A 24,037-nucleotide genomic window follows, 5' to 3' on the forward strand; every position below is an offset into this window, starting at 1 on the left:
TGATACAGCTGCTGCGCTAATGGTGAAAGTGCAGCATAGTTTTTAGAGGAGAGAATTGCAGGAGAGGAGCAGAAGGGAGAGCTTTCAGAGTATAACTAATTTTTATCATTAGTCTCAACTTGTGCTCACTGACAGCTGTGCTCCAGGCTTTTGCAAATGCAGTGTAAGGATAGGAGACAGATTTTTAAAGGTAAATGTGAGGTTATAACACCAGGATCCTTAGAGAAACATTATTGCAAGTTCTGCTGCAATGCAGTGCCTCAGTGCATGTGTGTTTTTTTTAGTGTGACCGACTACTGTAGTTTTCTTCTGTTTCTCCCTTCTATTTGTACCTCTCTTTTCAATAATTAAGTAAATCCAAAGCCAGAAACAACATGCTCGTGATATTGCTAGTTCTTAAGTATTTTATTGATTACCTCATAGCTTTTTGAAAGGTTGGTCTTCTAAGCAGATTGGACAGGCAAAGAGCTATGATGTGAATTCATTGAGTTGGGATTTGACTGTATTTCTCTGTGAAAAGTACTGTACATGCTTTCGACATTCAGTAATTCCATAGACAATAAAGTGTAAGGCAGACCTGCATTTTGGAACAGTGTAGATATTTATTTTTAGTGTCTGCTTTAGGAGAAAAAAAGTTGCCCTGGAATATGAGGTAATTGTAATAGAGCAAATGTGCTTCCTTCTAAAATAGGCAACCTCTTCATCCAAAGTGACTCATAGTGCAGCTCATGACAGGCAAGTTGGTTCACATTATCAGTACTGATAGCCAAAGTCTATAGCAGTTGCTGCTGTATGGGAGGAGGTGTAATACATACACACAGACACCTCTCCAGGCCAAGGGAGAACCTCTGGCTGTGTCAGGATGGTACCAAGTGGGATTATTATATGAAATATGCATTTTATGTAATAGTTGAGATTTTACATTTCATTATTTATTATATGAAATAATGTTTATAAGAATGTCTTTTGGTAGGTTCCTTCTCCCTCTACCTTGCATTTGAGTAAATGCAGTTGCGGTAAATCAAGTTGAAAATGATCATTCAAGAATACAATTACATGTGGGTTTTTTTCAAAAAGTATGAATAGAAACCATACTGGAACTTGTAAATTTTCATTCTGCAGTTAATAGCTTACATGTTCTATAGAGGAGGTTTGTATGAACAGTGTTACTTATAGGGATAGTATGAAGACCTGTAATGTCATACAGGAGGCAACAAGCTCAAAGTGCTTCATCTTCATGGGAATGGGAGGAAGTGACCATGACATGGAAGTGGAGAATATAGAATTTGGATGGTGAGCCAGAAGACCCAGGCTGAGCCATGGCAACAGAAGTGTCATAGAATATCCACAGAAGGCCAGAGTACCCAAAATTTCCAGATTTATTTAATGCTTACATTCTTTTAGTTAATTAATTGTATAATTCTTTGTAAGAAAAGAAAAATCTTTTTATCCCTCTCTGGGATTTAAGAAGTCATTCTAACCTCCTAAAAAATAACTTAGGAGTTCATAGTCATAACTTGCCAAGGGTTTTGGCAGGATCTTCAGAGTACTGATTTCATCTAAGGCTGAAATTTAGCTGCAGATCTTCTCTAATTCAGAACTTAATATGTCTCCCATCTGAAGTCAAACTAATACTTGGGGGAAGGCAAGAATAGGGTTCAGGAGATTCATGATCAGGGATTTCTAGGAAGAAGGGTTGTTTAAAATATAAAAAATGGAAACTTAATCTGTTAGGGGAAAAATTTGATCTGAGTGATCTTTGTTCTTTACTATTTTTCACAGCATGTAAAGGAAACCTAGAGAAATTGTTTTACCATTGCATTTAACCTGTAACAGAAATCAGCTTATTATTTGCTAATTCCGAAAACGTTAATCATATAATTAGCCCAGGTTATTTGCAATCATCTTCCTATTGAAGGTGTTACCTCATGTAAGTTACAAATATGAGGTAATTAATGGTGTCTGAGGAAAAAAGCTGTTGTTGCTGCATTTTATTTATAAACCAAAGATGAAAAGGTCTAGGTCAAAATCTTGTGGTTGAAGTTGACTGTAATTTAGCCTATGTATTACATACAGATATGGTTTTGATTTTGCTGTTTAATGAATAGATGCAGGGATTGACATTGTGCTGTCAACACATGACACAGAATTATTTTAATTTGAATTAGTTAAAAGCATGTGTAGTGCAGATAGGATGCTGGAAAACTATTTCTGCTTCCAGACAGAGGTAGTTAAAAGCCTATGGAGTCCAGTATTAAAGAGGTATTTCATTATACCAAAACAAAAATTTAACCTTTGTCTTGCCCTATATCAAAAACGTCGTATCTGCTGCTTCATGAAGATCGCTTTGACATCAGGTGTAGGCACAGGTAGGGCCAGAAGGCAATGAGACAGGGGCTGATTCAGCTGCAGAGGACTTTGGAGCTGGAATGCTTCCACTGTAGTGACAACTGGCTTTTAGCTAAAAGTAGGTGGGGAAAAAAACATCAGATGCCCTTAACATGGGAGGCACTACTTCTTGGTAAGTGATGGCTTTCAAATGTTTTCTCATGTAAAAAAAGCTTCAGCCCTGTCTAGAACTACAGTGCCATAATATTGGAAGGTTCATCATGGCTGGGTGTTGTCTCAAGGAAATGAATGATGTGTCTCAAGGGAATGAGAAAGTACTGACACACTTTCTTTTGGTAGGATTTACCTCCTCACTTACCTTTAAGGAAAATATGTATTGTACCTTTCATAACTTTGATGAGAGATGGGTGGTTCTGGCACTTGTAATGAACATTCAATTTATGATAAGCCCTAGCTGATTAGGTACGAAACTTCAGTGGCTTAACAGTCAGTTCCTAATATATTGCCCAGAAAGTGCTTTAAATATAATAACCCATTTACTGTTGATACAGAGATTTATTTTTTTGCACAGCTGTTCACAGTGAAGCTCCTTCTGTATGCATTGAAAATTAAACTTTTTTCCAGCTTGCATTTGGTAAAATATGTTAACTGAACAGGCAAAATGTATTCCTGTAATTCAGATTTCTGTCTCTGTTCTCATATCTCCATAGCAATTGGAAGGAATACATAAGCAGCTTTAGAACGCAGCTTTATCCAAACATGATTACCTTTGTGTGGAGAACCTTTATTTCTTTGACTCAACCTACATTTGATGCAAAGGACAGATTACTGGTACTAAAGTTAGTTTGAATTGAATTGTTGATTTTTTCAAGTTAAATATGCTAGCTAATATCATTAAATAATTTTTACTACCCTATTTATTATAAGACTACCAATACACTGGGGAGAACAATTCAGGTTTGATGGACAAAATGAAGTAATACATGGTACAGTAAGAGAAATTAAGTTAATTTTTTTCGTACATGTATACTTATATTATCTGAATGCTAAAATGTGTTTAGACAACAGGTAATAATCACTAAGCAATGATAGTTATTAACCACAAGTTAAATTGCAACTGAATAGCAACTAAGATTCTGATTCCATGTTGACCAAGACTGTTAAGAAGTGCTATGAAAATTAGCAAAAGAATGGGTGCATTAAGGTGGAAAAAAAAGGGAGGGGTGGTGTATTTCCTGGTTTGTCATTTATGGGTATTATTCCTATTAATTAGGTTAAAGCAAAAGGGGGAAGAGATGAGGCTATTTTGCTTCTGTATGTGCAGAAGAGTCTTTAAACATGACAGGATTATTTAAATGTTGAAACATACAGACAAATAAAAAAAGATATTTTAAATCTGACATTCAGAATTCATGGATAACATTTAAATTTTTAATGTAGCATAAAGAAAGGTGTAGTCCTGTTTTTGGTTTGTTTGTGAAGTGCTCTTTCTCTTTTCTATTTTTTCATTATTTTTTTCTTATGTGCACTTCAGATAAACATGAAGCATTGACTTCCCCACTCATCCTCATCACTTGCAGTCTCTCATTTAACTAGACAACTTTCCATGTTGTTGAACTTTACTTAGTGAAATAAGTTGATAATGTGGTAATATGGTGTTCTTTGCCCCAGAAGGGCTAGTGGAAGTGCCATCTATTGGTGCTCTAGTGTCAGTGTGATGCCAGTCTTATGTTCTTATTTTTCCTAAAATTTGCTTACATAGCTTAACCTCAATATTTATAGATAGGAGTATCTGTTTATTTCAGTAAGAGGGCAGTAGCTAGAGGTTTTTCAGTGGTCTTTTACAACACTACTAAGCATTGGCAACTACATCTCCAAAGAAACATTGCTGAAATCATGAAAATATCTGTTGGCAGATAGCTCCATATTTGTGCTTCACTTCCATGGTTTTGTACAGTTGCTTTTCTTCACGTAGAGAATTGCTGTACATTGCTGCAACTGTGGAATAGAGGGGTATTTTGAATAAGCAGTTTTGTTAACATTGACTTATATGTGGTGAAACCAAGGACCAGAGGCAAATTAATCAGCAAATGTAACAAAACTTGTTTTTCGTACAAGTTTATTCCCTAGATTATCCTCTTGAATGTACTGTATTGTGTCAATAAAAAGCTAGGAAACTTGGACTAATAATTCAGAATTAGCAGATCTTTAGATGTGGAGAGGAAAATCTTAGAAATAACTTCTAACACTTTATAATGCATTGTTTATTTTAGGCTGCATTGCCACATGAAGTTAAAATAATACAGAAACTGAGCTAATGTCACAAGATCCTTTTTAAATTGCATCCAGATGTTTGAAAGAAAAATCTTTTATGTTCAGAAAGCCTGGGAAGTTTTAGATTTTTAATAAAATCAACATTCAAACAGAAATCTTGCGTTTTTATGTAAAATCCAGTAGTATTATTGTTACTGTTGTTGTTATTACTACTTCAAATAACACTAAAATCCTTTTTAGTGTATTACTTTTTTTTTTGGAAAATACCTTTAGCTTCCAGGGAATGGGTGGAAAAACCGACTATAGAAACTGTTCTAGGTGAAAATTGTATTCACAGCTAGTCCACACTAAAACATGAAATTAAATTCATTACTCCATTTGCCTTCTCTCCTCCAGTAGATCTATTTCATCTCTTTATCTATATCCTGTAAATCTGAACTTTGGCATCTTTTGACATATTAGAGCTTAATCAAGCAATTTAAAATTCTTGCAATGTAGATTTTACTGCAGCTTGTGTGTATAACTAATTTTTGTAGTCTCTTTCTGGATAACTGCACACATCATAATGGTATTTGAAACCTCTGTCATTGTCTCCTATAATATATTTTATAGCATAAGCCCTCCTTTCATGCTGAAGTGAGATAACAAGGAAAACACTTTGATCATGAAATCTGGCCCTATAATAGGAATAAGTCTCTTCTCACTCATTAAAAGTTTTACTTCTCTGAATTGCTGCCTGTGGCACTGAATTTTGGTTTGGATCACTCTGATCCCCTAAAACTATATTAAATGCAGCTAATGCAGGATAGTTATCAGTGGCTTTTTGCTATTTTTCTTTTATTGAGGGTTTCCCCAAATAAATTATGTCATATTTTTAATTCTAATAATTGGGATGTTTCATACACATTTGTAATGCCTAAACCTTTGTGTCCTGTAGATAGCTACAAATTCTTATTGATCTGTGTCATCACCTTGGCAGGGCGAACTCTGCTGGAAAAGCTCTTCAGCCAGCAGGAAAATGCACCACAAGAAGAAGCTGAAAAATTCTGTTCTCGCATTATTGCAATGGGTCTTCTGCTTCCATTCACTGACTGCTTCAGAGAACCATGCAATCAGAGTGCCCAGCAAAGCACACCCACATTTGATGTAAGTACTAAAAAAGTTATTTTTTAGCTCTTTTATCTCTTTTGCCAAGCAGGACATGATTTATCAATGGCTCCTCATTCCTGAGAGAATTCTGTTAGTTGTTTTAATGAAAATTACCCTTACGAGAGTGGCCAACTATTTTTCTGAGCTCAGGTGTGTACTTTAGTATCCTGGTAAGCATAAATTTCAAGATTCTCCCACAACCTGATTTCTTAACTTTTAAAATCATCTTAGTCTGCTGTACTATCCTTTATCTGTTGTTTCCATTATGTCTTTTTCTTTGAATCAAAGCACTCTATTTCAGTCCAACAGCTGCTTCACCAAAACATAAAACTGCATGTCACAAAACGTTACAGAACTTATAAGGGATGGCTATGATAGGCAATTTTTCTCCCCTGAAAAGACTTTTGAAAAACGTACAAATATTAACTAATTTACTTAGTACCTTACTCATATAGTTAAGATCATCCTTATTCTACACATTAAGCTGAAGCTTAGTTAGAAATACTCAAAAAGTGATTGGCATAGATATGAAAGAACATGAGCCTTTAACTCTCTGAATCTTTCTCGTCTTTCCAGAAGAATAATTTAACACAACTGGGGAAGGAAAAATGAGTAGAATAAATTTATCCAATGAATTCTTAAAATAAACAACTTGCCTAGATAACTTAGCATAGCTACAAAATGACTCCATAGTCCCTCTAAAAGTGTTCAATCTTTGTTGTATTTTTGGGGTTGGGTTTTGGGGGGTTTGTTTCATTTTTCAAGAAACAAATGTTTAAAACATTTTCAGACTCTTTTTGAAATTAATTAAAAAAACTGAGTGTGACTATAAAACTGAGGCTATTCAGACAACCTAAATTCATAAACTATGTGAAAGTTTTTATGGTTAAATCTACTCAAAGTTACTGGAAAATACATGTTTCTTGGTTTTCTGTTTGTTTGTTTGTGTGTTGTTTTTTTTTAAACAGTCTGTCAATGTTTTAAGTTCTCCTGGCTTTACCACGTATTCGGCTAATCTCTTTAGAGTATTGAACACAATATTCTTTTTACAAAAGTTGCTTCTCACTTATAAACAGATTTTATCAAAGTAACAGTTTGGAAAGAAGCAGAAGAGGCTCTTTTCCTAACTGGTATACCATGCTTTGTCTGAGTAAGTGAATTAATCCGGTTATCTTTCATCGACTATTCGACAGGATGGACTTCCTGAAAAAGGAGCAGTAGCCTTGCATAGTGTCATGTGAACAGTGTGTTAAAGGGAGCAATGTGAGATAATGCTGGTTTAGCAATAACCGTAATTTGAATTGGACTATCAGTAAGAAACAAATGCTCTGTTACTCTTTTTATGTGTAAGTCCCCTAAATAGATAATGCTCTGTAAAACTATGTCAGAAGTGGCGTAAAGCCCTGTGCATGCAACTGGTAGTACATCTGCTTTAAAGGAGCATGTATTGGTCTTAAACACTAAGATCTCAGCAACTGAATTTTACATGTCACAAAGGCAAGAGCTGCTGCTGTTGAGTTTGGGAATATGTTTCTGCTTCAGCCTTGGTGACCACAGTGCAGGAACACCTACCTGTTTATTCGTTACATGCCTTACAAGGGTGAAAATGTTTAGACCTTGCAGTATAAACTCTAGTGGCTGAGAATTTCAAACTGGGTTTCTCCTAGCTGATTTTGCTTCTTAGAGTGAGTAAATAAAATAACTTGCAGAAGATAAATGGCAATGGTTAAGTAAAGAAATTAAACAATTAACAATTAGTATGGAAAAAGCTTATGGTGATACTGTATATTGCTTAAAACAGTACATTTAACATCTGTGACCTGTCTCCCCTTGTGTGTCTGTCTCTGTGCTTTGCTTTTTTTATTTTTTTTTAATTTATTTACTTTATTTGAACAGAATTTTAAAGTTGATCTAACCATTTACTTCAAAGTCAGAGGGCTCAGACTAGCCTTAAGTAATACTTAGATTTCACCCATTTAGAATTAGGAGATTCATCATGTTTGACCTTACTCCAAAATTGGGACACAGCCAGTCCCATATTCTTCCTTCATCTCTGAGTTCATAAAATGTGCCTCTAGTTCATCCTGGATTGCCTCCAGTTTGGCTGCAGTCCTTTTACTCAGCTGAAACTGCGATCAACAAAGCTTCTGTAACTCTGTCCTGGTCCCAGGTTTGTCGGACACCTTGCTGTCCTTTCTGCTACATCTTGTTCTGGTGCTTGCTTGTTCCTTAATGTTACTCATTTGGCTGTTTTGATTTTTATCTTAGTCTGGTTCTGATAAAGTCTCTTAGGTCACTCATTTAGTATGTTTTTTTGCAGAACTGCCAACATTTTTTCCTCTGAAATCCTTCCTTGAATCCCTCCTTTTCCCTTTTGTGACTGATCCCATGTATTTCTGAGCTTTAACTTACTTTTTTTTTTTTTTAAATGTTGGATAAAATCCACAGTTCCCTTTGCCCTTAACTGTGGTCCCACAGACTTTGTTTTTTTTTGAAGATGCTAGGTTACAGTTTATGAAAATAATTCAGTAAGCTTTGTTCACTCTATGATCTATTGCTCATGGCTTAAGATGAATATAAACAGATTATTTAAAAGTCCTATTCCTTCACTCTGATCTCCTTTTCTGGATGTCCTCCAGTGAATTTAATTTAACATGGCTAATGCTGAACTCTGCTGTATTGAAATGTTTGCAGTTGCACACTGATTATATTCTTGTCATCTTTGTTACTCATGCCTGGTGGTAACCTTTAGTTCTTTCTGTCTTACAACTGTGTATCCAAATCTTTTGTCTGTTTTCTCAGTACCACAAGGGAGATCTGTTGTTTTTATGTGTGTCTTGAGATATTTCAGGATTCAGTGTGGGCCTCCACATCATGCCATTAAATAACTGTGTACGGCCTTGCTTTCTTTTCTCATTGGATCCTATTTCTTTCTCTTCCACGCTTTCTGACTGTAATTAAGCAATTCATTAAGAGTAAAGACAATTTTCACAGCTCTTAGTTTCTTGGGCTAGTATTATATTGGCTCTTGGAAGACAGTTTAAATTAAAATCTTAGACTTTTTATTTCTGGTGTAAGTTACACTTTGTGGATTGTGATGCTTACTTCTTTGTTAGTATATGATAAATGTGAAGAACCAACAAATACCCAATGAAAGCATAATTTTTCAGAGAACTAGCAGCTGTCATCACATTTATGCTGCGGGTGGCATCTGGTTTTCAGAGGCCTATAACTTGGGTAGTTTTTTGATACATTTGATGATGATTGGAAATGGCATATTCCTGAAGTATATCAATTTTTGTCAAATTCCAAGTCATAGCCCAAAGAATAGAAACTTTAAAACTGTATTAAAAACTCATAAGAAAGCTTTTATCTTCTCCCTTGTTCTGTTTTGTCAGTTACTTCTCTCCAGACAGATTGTGGCAGATGATCAGAATAGAAGATTAGTCTGAAAAATAAAAGTTGAGCAAAGATTTAGAAATAACAGAAGAAGACAGGGTTGTGATTTTTAAGGTGTTTACTGTTAATAAGCAGTAGAAGCTTTCATCATAGTTCTTCCTACCTATTCTTCTTGAAATGTAAAGAGTATCTTAAAGAGTAAGTGAATGTAAATGGCAGATGCATTGTTTGGAAATATTAAGCCCTTTTTACTAGTTTCTCATCTCCTGGAGAGACTGCTAGTTACTGCCTCATGTATATCATGAGTTCTTACTTGTCAGGCTATCTTTACAGCCTTTCATTCTTCAGTTGGCATTTTATAAAAGAAAAGAGTTTTAAAAAATAAAATAATAAAATAATAAAAATAAAAAAGATGGCCAAGCACGAAAATGGGCAACTTATTGAAGGATAGATTAGCAAAGGCCTTTTAGAAAATGTTCTCTGAAAAAATCACTTGCCTTTTGAATAACTATTGCCTGCTTGCCTTTTAAATGCTTCCATTTTTAATAGTTGTCCATACACAAGAGAACTTCTGAAGTTTCAAGTTAAAGTATCCTCTGACTTTCTGATGTTTAAGAAATTAATGCTTTATGAAAAATTCTGTCCGTCACAAATGACTGTGTCGTGTTATTAAATAATTGCAATTCTGTAGCACTGGAGTAGTCCTAAGCTTTTTAACATGTTAACTCATTATGTTATCCTATTATAGTAAAATAAACAAAAGGCTGAGCTAGCTAAACAGTGCATCTTTGCCAGGAATATAACCACATGGATGTTTTGCAGCCACCTGTTGAAGGATTACAATTTTCAACAAATAGGGATCTCATCTCCTGCTTAGCTCTCCTGTTAATGATGTATCACAGAAGCTAGAAGATGCCTATCTTTGGAATGCTACCAGTAACATGTATAAATTATACACTTTTGCATTAAACTGTTCATACACCAATAAAAGAAGTTGGCAGTTTCCTATCAGTGCAAGGTAAATTCATTTCGTTATGTCATATTAAGAAATATTGACTGTACTTGGTGTTAGCATTTTATCCAGTAGTTGCACTTCCCACACACTGTGGATGTCCAGTCCCTAATTATGACTTTACATTCCAAATTTTCCAGTTTACACTCTGAAGTCTTGAGCTATGGGCTTTTTTTTTTCTTTCTCATAAGAGATGTCTGCTTTTTTTCTGACAAGCTTTCCAAGTAGTTTTGTGTGTTGTTTCTGAACATTAGGTTTAAAACACTTAAATAATCTGTGAAAAATTTAATGATTTTGTGATAGAGTCTTTCTGTTGTGGTTTTGTAAGTTCTTTTGAGAGGAAAACTGAGCATAGCGTTGTATCCATATTATACTATTTGTTTGGGGAACTTTATCCCTAACATCCACTGAAAGGTCCAACAACTATTTTTTTCATCTGGCACTAACCATCAATATCCTCCTCTGTGTGTCTCAAATGCATACTGAGCTTTCATCTTTCTTTATTTGTGGTGTCATTTGATTGGGCTAGCTCTCTTGAGATCTTTTTTAGTGTTTTTATTGAATGATGTTACTGTGTTGACTTAATGTTTTCTTGATTTAAAAACTGTTTCAGCACATTCTATAATGCAAGAGCTAAATGGACATCTTCTGCAGGGTGTCTATCTTTACTGTGTTATGATGTGATTTTATACATAGGCATGTTTGACAGGTTGTGATAGGGACTGTGCCTTGTGTAATTTGTAGCTACAATGACTGAGTAGGTTATTATCAGTTTCTGAAATAAAGCTTCCTCAAGAAAACACAGAGACAGACAGCAAAAATGAGAAATGCTATAAAAATGGCTGTTTTCCCAATATCTCCTGGACACCTGTGGTGATGCAAATACTCTTTAAAAAAATTAAGATGCTCCTTTCTTTCTGCTGAATGGTAGCAGATGGTGGGACTTTGCAGGTCAGATGGAAGATGAGTTAGTAACATGAAGACTTTACTTAAAGTTACCTTATTTGCACCATTTACACCAGTCTGAAAATTAGTAGTTAAACAGATTGCAGACTGACTCCTTTTTCAAAAGTCAGAGAGCAACTTTCCCAAGACTTGACTTCAGCTAGGAGAACTTCTCTTCTGAACTGCAGCACAAACCTGACAACAATACAGCATTTTTTCAGGCTTTCTGCAATGCTTGTGAGTAAAATGTGGAAGACTGAAGGTAGTCCATCTAATGAAATTTGTGAGGTCAGCACATTGGGTGTCAGTAGCTAGTAAGACTTAAAAGTTAACAAGTGAAAATTGTGGGATGCAACAGAGAAAAGATTGTTAGTCAGCTGTCTTAATCTCTGTTTGTCATGTAGGTTGCCATGGCAGTTGAGTTTGACTCAAAACCCCCGTGTCTCCTCTCCCTCTTCCATTGCCCCATCACACTTTTTAACACTTTGTCTTTTGTGGTGAGCAACTCTGGATATTCCTGAGCATAGTAAAATGGAAACAGTTGGATTATCACTAAGCTGAAGGATTCCTGTTACACTGTTTCCCCACTTCCTTTTAAAAGATTTTAATTGCATATTAATTTCATAGTTATTACATCTGGTCCTGTGGTTCTCTAGCAGTGTATTTTTCTCTTTTCTTGTTTCTGCTTACTTGTAGTAATGCTACTGTATACACTTTTGACTGAGGTATTTATATGCTATTTGACTGAGGTATTTATATGTTGCTAAGTTTTTATGTTTCTTATTGCAAAGAACTTTGCTTACCTGCTTGTTATTCCAAAGAACTGCTTCAAAAGGCATGTACTGATTAAGTTTACACCACCTGTTTGAAATGTTCACAATCATTGTGCCTAGGGTGAAGGTGGTGGTCACTCTGTCACCTCGAGAGATCTTTATTTTATGGCTTCCTTTATGACATTAGTTCTGTCGTGGTTTAAGCTCAGTCAGCCCCACAGCTGCTCACTCACTCTTCCCCCCCCCCCCCCCGTTTCCTCCCCCCAGCTCCTGGAGGGATGGGGAGGAGAATCGAAAGAATGTAACTCCCACAGGTTGAGATAAGAGCAGTCTGGTAACTAAGGTATAACACAAACCACTACTGCTACCACCAATAATAATGATGATAAGGGAAATAACAAGGGAAGAGAATACAGCCGCTCACCCCCCGCCAACCAATACCCAGCCTGACTGAGCAGTGATCTCACCCTTCTGGGTAACTGCCCCCAGTTTATATAGTGGGCATGACATGCTGTGGTATGGAATACCTCTTTGGTCAGATTGGGTCAGGTGTCCTGTCTCTGCTTCCTCCTGGCTTCCCCTCCTCCCTGGCAGAGCATGAGACTCAAAAAGTCCTTGGTCAGAGTAAACATTACTGAGCAGCAACTAAAAACATCAGTGTCATAAGCGCTGTTCCCAGGTTGAAAGTCAAAACCACAGCACTGCACCAGCTACTAAGAAGGAGAAAAATGACTGCTACTGCTGAACCCAAGACAGTTCATGTAAGAGTGACAGGCATATCACAATGCCTTTTTTTCTACCTAGGAGTTGGAAATACAGTGACAGTTGAATTTGTCTATATTGCATGTCTCTTCAAGTGGAAGTTTTTACAGCAGTGATAATTACCTTTTCAAATGGAATAGAGGTGAAAGGAATTTTCTAATGAAACAGATTTCTTCAGAAAATTCAAATCTATCAGAATCCAAACTCATGGCATAACTGTGTCAGTATACATAAAAACAACTCCTGCTGGAAAGCTTCTTGCCTCAGCTTAGAATTTACGGAAAGGGGGATGCTAAAGGACATCCCGTCAGATGGTCTAAGTAGAAGCAGATAACCTAGAGGTCTTGGGATGTGGTCTTTCTAGAGGGAGTTCAAGTTGGATGTGTAAAGGGGCTAGATGTAGAGGTTCTTGTGTCTTATATAAGGCTAACCACCATTCCCTCTTCTAAGGACTGTTTGTTGTAAGCTCACCAGTTCAACCTATTCAGCTATATTAAATGTAGAAGTTCTCAGAGAATAGAAAGACACAAAAAATAACCCTGGAACAGAATGAGAATAGATGTGGAAATCTGAAATATAGTTTTCTGATTTCCTTTCCCCATGAGGGACCTAACTACAGAGATATTGGCCTCTCATATACCCCAGATATGATGTTGAATCCTGAGCAACGTTTGATGGGATTAAGCAAGAGTGTTCTCTTTTTTTGAGAAGGTTTAAGTCATTTCATGGGAAAGAAAAGTTTCATGGCTTTTTGATACTTGAAGTATTTTTAAATTAATGTTGAGACATATCAGTACTCTTAAAAAAAGTCACTCAAGTAAAATGCTGATGCATGAAATTTTGTTAATGAGGGTAAAGTGCTACTTCAGCCATATATTACAATATTATGACACGTTAGCTGTGAGCACAGATGCCTTCCAAGGCTGAAAAAAAGCAAAAGGTAGTGCAAGCTGAGAGCCATGCTCTGTCAGTGGTCTGTTACTGAAACTGTTCAAAAAGTAAATCGCTTTCCCCACTCTTGATAGTATTGATTTCTTTATTTTAAAAGCTGCTTAAAATAAAGCAAGCTTCTGCTGATACGAGCATTTTGAGGCAGTCTGGCTCTAATTTCTTGAACTAAAACCTTGCTTGTCCAGTTAACTATTTATATACACTGGGAACATGAAATTGGCTTTCTTTCATTTTAGAGGTTGCATGCTAAGTATATAGAATGATTAATCTTCCTGAATGAAAAAAAACCCCAACCAATTAATTCCTCTGTGAGTTTACCTGGTTCCACCTTAAATGCAGTTATACTTTTGTCTCCCCCCTCCTCCAGCTCTTCCCATTGGAAGACTGTCCACATCCAGACTGATTTAATGAGTAGGCCCATTTATGCCTGTCTGTGGCCATGCCGATCCTTCTGTTGTCCCCTCCTCTTGATACCTTTGAATGTTTGGCATTCTAGTGAAAAATTCTCCAAGGTTACAATTTGAAAATAAATGTGTCAACGTGGGAGTCACGGACAACGCAGGAACGATCAATGTGCCCATTTGTTACAAAGCTTAAAATCCTTATATACCATTTCTTACAGTCACTTACAGTGATTTGGCATATTATGATTGGATACATGTCTTGGAGATCCTTAGTGATTAGCATATAATTGGTTAAGCACAGGTGTGAGAACTTGGCCTCGAAAGCTTGCCAACAGTCCACAGTTCTCATAACTCACTGAATTACAGCTTCTTCTTATCTTGCTTGCTTAAGCTTCCTCGGGCCTCTCACGACCTTGCTGTATCTTTCGGGATTATTCAGAGTTTATGTACCAATTATCCATTCTCCTGTGAGAGGGAAGTTAATACCAATTTACTCTAGTGTAAGGAAGTTTAAATGTACTCCTAATGTGTTTCCCCCATCTACTGCTGTGCTGAGCTGAAGAGGTTAATTGTGATAGCAGCATGCTTTTGTACTGCCCCACTTTTCCCATCTCACTGCGTGATCTGACTGCTTTTTCTTTTTTTTTTCTTTCTTTCTTAAGAATTCTTGACTTCTGGTCAGATTTTTATTTTCACCTTGCTAGTTCATGCTTTTGCAACCAGTTTGGGCAGATGTGTACATATTTATTGCTGTTTCAATTCTGTCTCGCTTGTAACTCTTTTAAGCATTTCTCACAATGGCTCTCTTTCTCCTTTGAACTGGAAGCAGTTAAACAGTTGATTAAAAACTGAAGTGGTGTTGAACTGAAGGTCGTATTACCTGCCTGTCTCCAGGAGCAATACAGCTGCCAAAGAATAGGTTTAAGGTTGCACATTATATTCCTGCAGTGGAATGTACTAATCTCTGATTTAGTTTGTGGCCCAGGGAACAAACCTGGTCTCTCTGTGTGAAAAATGTGTGACCCGTTTTCTGAAAGCTCGAGCTCCATCAGTATGCCTTCTGATGATTGCTGCTGGTCTAGCTCATGTCCCTAGTTCTGAGTCTGCCAGCCTCTTTCTACATGTCATTTGCTATAGGCCCTTACTTTGAGTATCTTACAGTATTGCCTTCCATCTTAAAGATTAGCAAGCATATCATTAGCTCAAGCAGTGAAGGAATATAGATAATATTTAATCTATTACGTACCTGAATTATAACACTAGGGTACACAAGAATGAAAATTTGTTACAAAAAGCCTTTCTTCGTGCCTACTGAGAGCTGGCTGGGAAGAGAGTGAGTTAAAATACAGACCTGACTGTGACTCTATTCTACATGCTAGCATCTGTAAGTGGTAAAATGTCTATTGATTAGGTACCATCAGATCCTGCAGGCACTTTGCCTCGCCCATGTTCAAATGCTCTGCAGTTTTAAGAACCACTGGAAAGTGCTGTGTAAGGATGTGTGGAAACAAGAATTCTTCTTGACATCATATTTAGTGCACTGGACTCAGACAGCTTTAAGCTTTCAATGTCCACTCAGAAATGAGTCCAAATACATAAGACTGGGATAATTCATTGCAGGAAGATTGTATATATATATATATATTTTTTTTCCCCTCAAAAGAAGTGCTTAGTGGAGTCTGAGCAAGATGAAGTGGAAATTACAGATGTATTCAGAGCTTGATCACGGTAAGAGAATTAACTAGCTGTACTTAAAACTGCATCTAGTAAAAAATTTCCTCTGAAAAGAGTAAAGGAGAAAAAGTTGGATGTGGAAATCCAGATTTGTATATGCCTGTATTGTAATTATTAATAATAAAAGAAAATCTATATTTTATTTGGATTATTCTGTTTCTTTTCTTGAATAGTACTTTGACATCATAAAATTGGCTGCATATATCTTTTTTTTTCAAAATGTTCTAATAACCATGCACATTTATGGCATTATCAGATTTGGAAAAGAAGAAATGAGATGAGTTAGTATGTTAACTGACAAAGAGCTAAAGAAAAGAGGTAAAGGATTAGATTTTGGAAAGTAGCTTGAGTGAGTAAGAATTAGGACATTCAAATGATTCATCTCTTTTAAAGAGCATGAAAGTGGAGACAGGGTTAATCTTTTCCTATTTCAAAAGTAGTTTATGGTCTATCAACTTGGTGTCCAGACCTTCAGACTACCTTTATATCATGGTGTTTTTTCATATTTTAAATTATGTTTATAAATTTGCATGTAATCTAAATGTAGCTGTTGTTAAATACCTTGTTTATGTGTTGAATGCATTTTGGTTGTAGTGCAAGTCCCTTGCAAGTTTAGGTTTACTTCTGTAAATTTCTATGACATTATCCTTCTCCATGTTGAATAGTGAATGACAAGAATCTCAAAACAAAAAAGACCACACAAACAAAAAAGTATTGTCTTTTATACACAAAAACAATGCTCCCATGTTGGGTTAGGAGTCAGTTATGAAGTTGTGAGATGTCTTAATATGTTAAGTGTTCATAGCTATCAGCAGGAACATAGGTACTTCATATTTTATTACCTTCATGATGTATCCCACCTGGACAATAATTCTGAGGCATACATCCTAGTTCATGTAGGTTAATCATACTTCAAAAATTTATTATTCAATTATTGTAGTGTCTTTCAAGAACTGGCATGGGGAAATACTGCATCCAGGAACAGTTTAACTGTTTGTCTTCCTCATTCATGTTATGTCAATGTCATCTACAGTCTGTTGTTTTCTGGTGTATTGCCATATAATCCTACATGTAATCTCAGCTAACCCTCTGTAGAACTTGCTTTTTTCTGTTTTCCCTGAAGTGTGTAAGGTAGTAGACTGTGCAAAAAGAGTTGTTCTGAGTTTCCCTTGATGGCTTTTTCAAATCCTAATTTCCTCTGTGTTTTTGAGATTCGGATGATACAGAAACAAGACTAACAACAAAAATCCATCACTTTTTCTTTACAGTATGCACAGGTATGACTCTTTCTTTTACTCCCACAGTACTGGAAATTCAACAGAAACAAGAAACAAAAATATCCTCTAAAACACTGGAGTTAGACAAAAGGAAAGTACTAAGTAACTGAAAAAACTGCATTAATCAAACCTGTTTGCATGTTCAAATGCAGCAGCATATTAACGGGAAAAGGATAGGCTTTTCAAGAAACACAGCGTTCCAGGCTATGTAAAGGACATGATGTGATTTTGGTATTAAGCTTTTTATCCATTATTTTTACCTTTATTTAAGGTCTGTGTATATGGTTGGATTTTTGCCATGTTTTTCATGCTAGAAAGATCTAATGAGTTTCCTTTGACCCTGACTGATTGAGGCATCCTCTGTAAACAAAAGCTTTTTACATTATAACTAGCATTTGTCTGTTCTTGGCACATTGCTGTCAATAGAGTATTATCATTCTTATCCCAACTTATTTTTAGGCAAGTAAAACCTTACTCACATAGAGTAGAGGTTATCCCCAAAAAGTGTTAAATTATCTTGCTCTTTCCTTTGGATGTCTCTTCAATACTTATTATCTTTGTAAGAAGATACTACTGAATGATAATACTGTATTTTCATCCTGTAACTTGAATTTTTTTTTTTTTCCAGTTCTGTACTATAGTATTTGCACTATGGTATTTGCATATTTCCAGATTATTTACTAGATTACTTGCTAGTTTACTCATGGAGCTGCTGGAATTGATCTTTCTAGAGTTTACAGTATTATAAACATATAATCGAAAGGTGTGCACACTGATGCATATTAGGAGTCACTAGAATAACTATTGAATTATGTTCCATTTCTGTTGCCTTACAGCCTAAGTTTGCCCTCCTTTTCATCAAACACCCTGAGTGTCTCCTACTTTTAATAAGTGAATCAAACTCAAAGCTCTTGAGCAATAAGTGTATAATCTAATTTAAGCCAGAGGGTTTAGAATACTTTTATTTGCTGGGCTGGTTTATTGTGTGTTGCTTATTTTGTTTTGGTTTGGTTTTTTTGTTGTTGTCTTTTATTTTTAATTTAAGCAAACCAATCTTTTTAGTCACCTGTCTACAAATATGGAAACATACATGACGAAAACAGGCTGGGGGTGGCAAAAAATCTCAGTTTAATTTATGCTGCAATAGTTCCATTTCTTTACTTTGCTTGTGTATTCAGTGTAAAAAGATTACACAGTGTGTGGACCAAAATATTTTTCTCTAACCTATAAGCTAGCTATATGTAATGAAGTATAGTCATAGAATCAACTAGGCTGGAAAAGACCTTTACAATCATCAAGTCCAACCTGTTATTTCTCTAAGGAAAAAAAACAAATAGTTCCTTATACTCAGAAATGTTCTGAACTCTATTCTGGCATCTCATTGTGCTGTAGTTAACTGAAAGATTATATTTTCTGTTGTTAATAGAGATAATTCCAGGCTGAAACATTAAAGTTTTTTAATATACATTTATGTTAAGTCTTTATCAGGAGATGAAGATCATAACAAGAAGTGTGCTTTGGTATATATAGTGGATATTGAGCTATTTGTGTTGGAAACAAAAACTTTGATATTTTGGCTTGTCTTTCTGTATGAATTTCTCAACTTCTTGCTTGTTTGTTGTTTTTCTTTTTTGTTTTGTTTGTTTTGTTTGTTTGTTGGTTTTTGTTTGTTTGTTTTTTTAAATAACCACAGCAAGACCAGCTTTATACTTGGGCTGCAGTTAGCCAACCCACACATTCTTCAGATTACATTGAAGGAAGCTTTCCAAGGAGAATTCCATCTGTGTGGCCCCCACCCAAACCTCCAGATGAAGAACAAAGAATCAGTATTGAGGAAGAAGGTATAGTTCTTGGACACAGACAAGATATATACATAAGCTGTTGTCTTTTAGAACCCAGGATATAAGCTTAATATTTTAACTTCTAATACCTGATTTTGAAGATATTGGGTTAGCATCAGAAATAATATTAGTTAGCATGAATCTAATGCTCAGCAAAATGAATGCTTTTCATTAGCAACCAAGATGTGCACCTGCATCTGCTGACTAATGGATTTTACCAGGTGTGACCTTTGTTCTTTTCCAGTTTACATTCCTTCAGATCCATGAAATATGGGTACTTTTCTCTTCTTAAAAATATGGAAAACTTCAGAAGGCCACTGGTGGTATACTGAAAGTTCTTAGAGTGGTGTAAGGTATTCCTTTGCGGATTCAGGAGTCCCCTGAGAGGTAGGAAAAGCGTATCTGAAAAGAAAATATTGAGGTCTTGTTTGCAAACTCAGTTTATCTTAAAATCTGTGAGGTTACTCTGCCAGCCAAGTTTCAGAAATCTTCATACATATAAAAATATTATTTAAGCTTACCAAACAAAAAACCCACTTGCTGACAAAGAAATTTAGAAGAAAATTTTCAGCCTGTTTTTTGTTAGGAGCGTTGATGGGCAAATACCATAGGTTTGTGGAGGCTTAGATTTCCTTTAGTTAGTATTCAGTGGCTGTCAACACTTTTGGGCTGTGTTCATTCCTATGACCTCCACAAAGATCTGCAGGGTATTCTCAAATTTTTCATTTCCTACCACTCCTTTTTTTCATTGCTCAGATTTTAAAAATTGAGTCATAATTTCAGCAGATCTCTTTGTATTGTTTGTAGACATTGGGTGGAGTTAAATTCAGATTTACTTCTCTTTGGGACTTTTCTACCACTTCCTCTGGAACACAAGCAAAGTATTCCTTGGATGGACACCACTTACCATGGCAACACTTCACTTTTACTGGTGTCACAGCAAAATAAGTGATGCTAACAAAAATGCACTAGTGCTATATTATTCTGTTTGTGCTGTGGCTTTTATCAGAGCAGTTCTATTAGCAGTCAAGAAAAAATTTCTGCATCAACCTCATTGATTCAATTCAGAGCGTGGAAAGGTGCAGTCCTGTATTGTTGGTCTTGTGTAGTTTTTGGCTAATAATCTACTATTTCATGCTATATTCAGTTAAAGGGCTGTCATGCACTAGTACAATTCATTGCCATGTATTCTTGGAGGACAGGTTGTGTTTCTCAGCTTGGAGGCTTCGGTAATGGATGTGTGATCAGAGTGCTCATGAACATATTCTGCATGCAAAAAACAAAGGGTGAATATTTTATTGTTTTACTTGAAGGCTTAGCCCAGCAGAGGATTGTGTAAGTTAACAAGAGTTTTGTTGCTCTAAAGAACGTTGATTACATAAAACAATTTGAAATGTCAAGATTTGTGTTGTTTTTAACTAATTTCATGAGTATTTCTACCAAAAGTATAATACTAAAAATTTAATAATGTATTTATTTTATACATGGTGTGTTTCTATCCCGTGTTGTTCTATTTAGTATTATTCCTACATGGATGCAATGTGTACAGTACTTGTCTGTTCCTTATCTCAGCCACTGGCCTCTCACAACATGCAAAAATACTAAGAAAATAGAATTAGAAGTAAAATGGAAAGTTACATATTGTGATTATTTCTCAATGGAACATAAATAGTTCCAAAAATTTATCTACTTGAGGTGCTGACACTTAGAAATAGTGTTGAAATTTTGGTTTTTGGTGTGAATTTGTAGTGCAGGGCATGGAGGGATAAGGAAAAATTATAACTGTTCTGAATGAAATGCAGGTAGATAAATAATTTCAATGTTCTTTTTGTGGGGGGGGTTGTTTGCATGCTTGCCATGTGGAAGAATCTGGAGTTGAGTTTCATGTGAAGCCTGAAGGATACACATTTTCCCCAATATTTTTAACTGAATTATTTTATGGATACATGTTTGAAAAGTGGAGGTGTCAAGCACATTTAAAGACTTTAAATTACTCTGTGTAGAGTAGCTCTATTTCTCATATGTAATTATTGTTTTATGGATTAAACATATACAATATTAACATTAGAGACAATAGTTTGTGAACAAAAGCATCTATTTTAGAAAATTAGGTTGATCTAGAAAGGAATGTAGTTGGATTTTTTCAGAGCAAGAGTATTCATTTTCATTGCACATTATCAGCATGAGGACAATACTAGACCTCCAAGTTTTAAGTAAGGCAAGAGGAAATTCTGCAAGGTCTTAGGTAATTGTTCTTAAATTAACAAAGTAGTTAATCATCTATTTAAGACAGTATTTATTAAACAGTTTTGCTGTGTGCTCTGTATCATGTTGAGCATTGTTGGATGTGAGGAAAGGGCTGTTTAGAGTGGTCAGGGGGTTTCGTGGAGTTTTGGTTATTTTGGGGGGGTGTTGGTTTTAGGGTTTTTTGGTCGCTTTTAATTTTTTTATTTTTTAATTTTTATTTTTTGGTTTCCATTTATTAGAAAACTGAAGTTTGGAAATACCTAATAAGAATTTGGTTTCAAGTCAGCAGATGCTTATGCCAAAACCACTCTTCAGTTCTGGATTCGGAAAACATTTTGGACAAAATTAATATCACCAAAAATATCAGTGCAAATACCACCAATTTTCCATCTGAATACCCAAATCTGTTTCTGTTTCTTTTTACAGTATTTGACTTTACTACTCTCACACTCCAGCATATTGCCTGATTCTAAGCACAAGAAGATATTTGAAATTCAGTTGTTTTATTGTTTTGCTGATGCCATTTTTCCACTTACCATCTAGGAAATGACAACTTGCAGGCACTAGAGCCCCATCACCCTGTCTCCCTTGTGACTGTCCTAACTGCTTGGGCAGAGACTCAAAGATTTTACAGCTTCTCATGCAAAATGAAACAGTTCTAACACACTAAATCTGTGTGGGTTTACACCCTGAAATCTAAGTTACATCTTTAACAAACTGTGTTTGTCCAGACATTTATTTCCTTTTATGAAAAATGAAGAAAATAAAATATTTGGTTTGGGTTAAACGTAAGGTTTCATTCATAATATTAATTGTATAGCACTTTTTCCCCGTTCCTTAATTCCTTTGGCACTTCTGTATGTTTGGTTAGGTTTAGGTTTTTGGTGGTGGTTTTTTTGTTTTTTGTTTTTTGTTTTTTTTTTTTTTTTTTTTGTGGGGGGTTGTTTTTTTGTTTTGCTTTGTTTTTTTTTTTTTTGTGAAGAAAGATAAAACCCTGTTAGTTTCCTGTAAATAAATTGTATTTGGTGGATTTTGGCAAACTAACATTAATATTATCTGCTCATGTGATCCTGAACTCAGCTTATATTTAGAAAACTTTTTAGAACAAAACCTCTCTGAGGTCAAAATAAGCTAGACAATTCTATCAAATTGTTTAATATTGACAAATATATGGGAACAATCTGTTCCTATTTTTCAAAGAACTTTTGAGGCAGGGAGGTAGTTTGTTCCAATTTGCATAATAGGAAACATTACTTTCTAAGTTGTGTGTGTACCTGTCTTGTCTAGCAGTAGAACATCAGCAAAGAATAAAACCTGGGCAAGGATCAAATTCACCTTAAAGTGTCTCTCAGCTGTGCAGAAATTTAAAGTCATGTACATGGGCCTTGGGGTGATCATCAATGCCCAAATACTAATGAAGTTTTTCCAGCATTGCAGATCAATTGAGGTAGGATTAGCCAACAATGTTCTTTTCTAGATAATTTGTAAAAACATTATCTCACATCTGCTTAGTTTAAAAATATTAATACTTTTCCCTTCCTTCAGAAGAGACATTAATAGCTTTTACCAGAAAATCATCATTCGCTGTTTCTGTGGGGTATTTTTTTGGTCACAATGAGGAGTGAGTGTGGATTTCATTAGTAGCATCATGAATTTTCTTCCGTAAATGGACTTGTCTGAAAGTCAGCCACAAAGCATGATTTAACCATACTAAAAACTTGTCAAAGTGAGACATAATGAATTATTTCCTGTTATAGACAGCCTATCCTCACCCACCTTTGACTGGAAGAATTCTGTCAGATGAGACTTGAAATGCTGTTTTACTAAATAATTAAAGTAAAAAAAGGTTGAAGACTGTAAATTTGCAAGGGGTAGCCTTGCAGCATAACTGCCACTGGCAATGAAACTTCCCCCTCGTATGTCTCACTTCTCAACATCTGGGATTGTCAGAAAGCTGCGAGGAGGCCAAATGTCTAGGAATTCTGAATCCAGAGGTTTTGGACCACAGCGGTTTCACTGTTCCTGCAAACGGTCAACAGATTTGCCTGCTGTGTAGTGGTGCCCTTGAAAGATATTAGAAGGATGCAAGATGAATGTGTTTTCTGGGCAGGTATATGAAAAATCTTTCTGTTCTTGGGCTGTGTAAAAAAGTTAGGCTATGACCAGCTAAAGTGGCATCATTAGCAGTAGCTACGAAGCTGATTAGAGATCTTTGCACCGTGTAACTGCTGGCATGACGCTTTTTTTATTCTCTCATTTTCCCAGCATTCCACTGTCCCTCTCTCCTTCTGTCCTCCCCCCTGGTTATTTCCTACCAGACAAGGAAATTGAGGCATAGAGATGTTCTTTAAGGTCAGAAAAAAAATCTGTTGAAAGGCCAGAACAGAAACCAGAGCTTTTAATTCAAGTGTTTATTATTTTTAGCATTTAATATGTTTAATTTTTTAATTTATTTATTTTTTTAATAAAAAATATTTAATATTAATTAAATCTGTGCTTTAACTACAAGACTCTTTCTCATAAATACATGAAAAATAAATCTTTGTTATTCTCTGCAATGGCTTACCAAAACACTTTTGAGGGTGCTGAATGTGTGTTGGGTTGCTACATGCTTGTGTCATTTCCAGCATAACCAAACTGGCAGCCAACCAAAATACAGGACTGTAGAAACAATGCAGGAATGTACAGTACATGTCTCTCACTGAAATAAATATTAGCACAATCAAAGTTTTGATGTAATTTCGTTTGTGCTTAGGTTTGAATTGAAATGTTTTTATGAAAACAAAGATCTCAAAGCCTAGTGTTTGTAGAATAATTGTTATCCAGGGTTTAAATTAAGATGGGGAATCTAGTTATGGGGTAGAGGAGATTTCTTATGTTTAGATGCTCATTTTCCAGGTAAAATGTGCGGATAAAAGCT

General features: G+C 35.6%; 1 protein-coding gene across 2 annotated transcripts in view; it reads left to right on the plus strand.

Moving 5' to 3' along the window:
- Window positions 1-24,037, plus strand: part of FMN2 (formin 2) — a 165,841-nt gene that overhangs the window by 16,734 nt on the left and 125,070 nt on the right. For both annotated transcript variants that reach the window (XM_061365734.1, XM_061365735.1), the window contains exons 3-4: window positions 5,603-5,769; window positions 18,723-18,870. In XM_061365734.1, the coding sequence (XP_061221718.1) occupies window positions 5,603-5,769; window positions 18,723-18,870 (315 nt within the window). The remainder of the gene's footprint in view (window positions 1-5,602; window positions 5,770-18,722; window positions 18,871-24,037) is intronic.

This window comes from Neopsephotus bourkii, unplaced genomic scaffold, assembly GCF_033783945.1.
Source record: "Neopsephotus bourkii isolate Nb327-2 ecotype Australia unplaced genomic scaffold, CSIRO-AGI_Nbou_v1 NB_1292, whole genome shotgun sequence".
NCBI classification, from domain to species: domain Eukaryota; kingdom Metazoa; phylum Chordata; class Aves; order Psittaciformes; family Psittacidae; genus Neopsephotus; species Neopsephotus bourkii.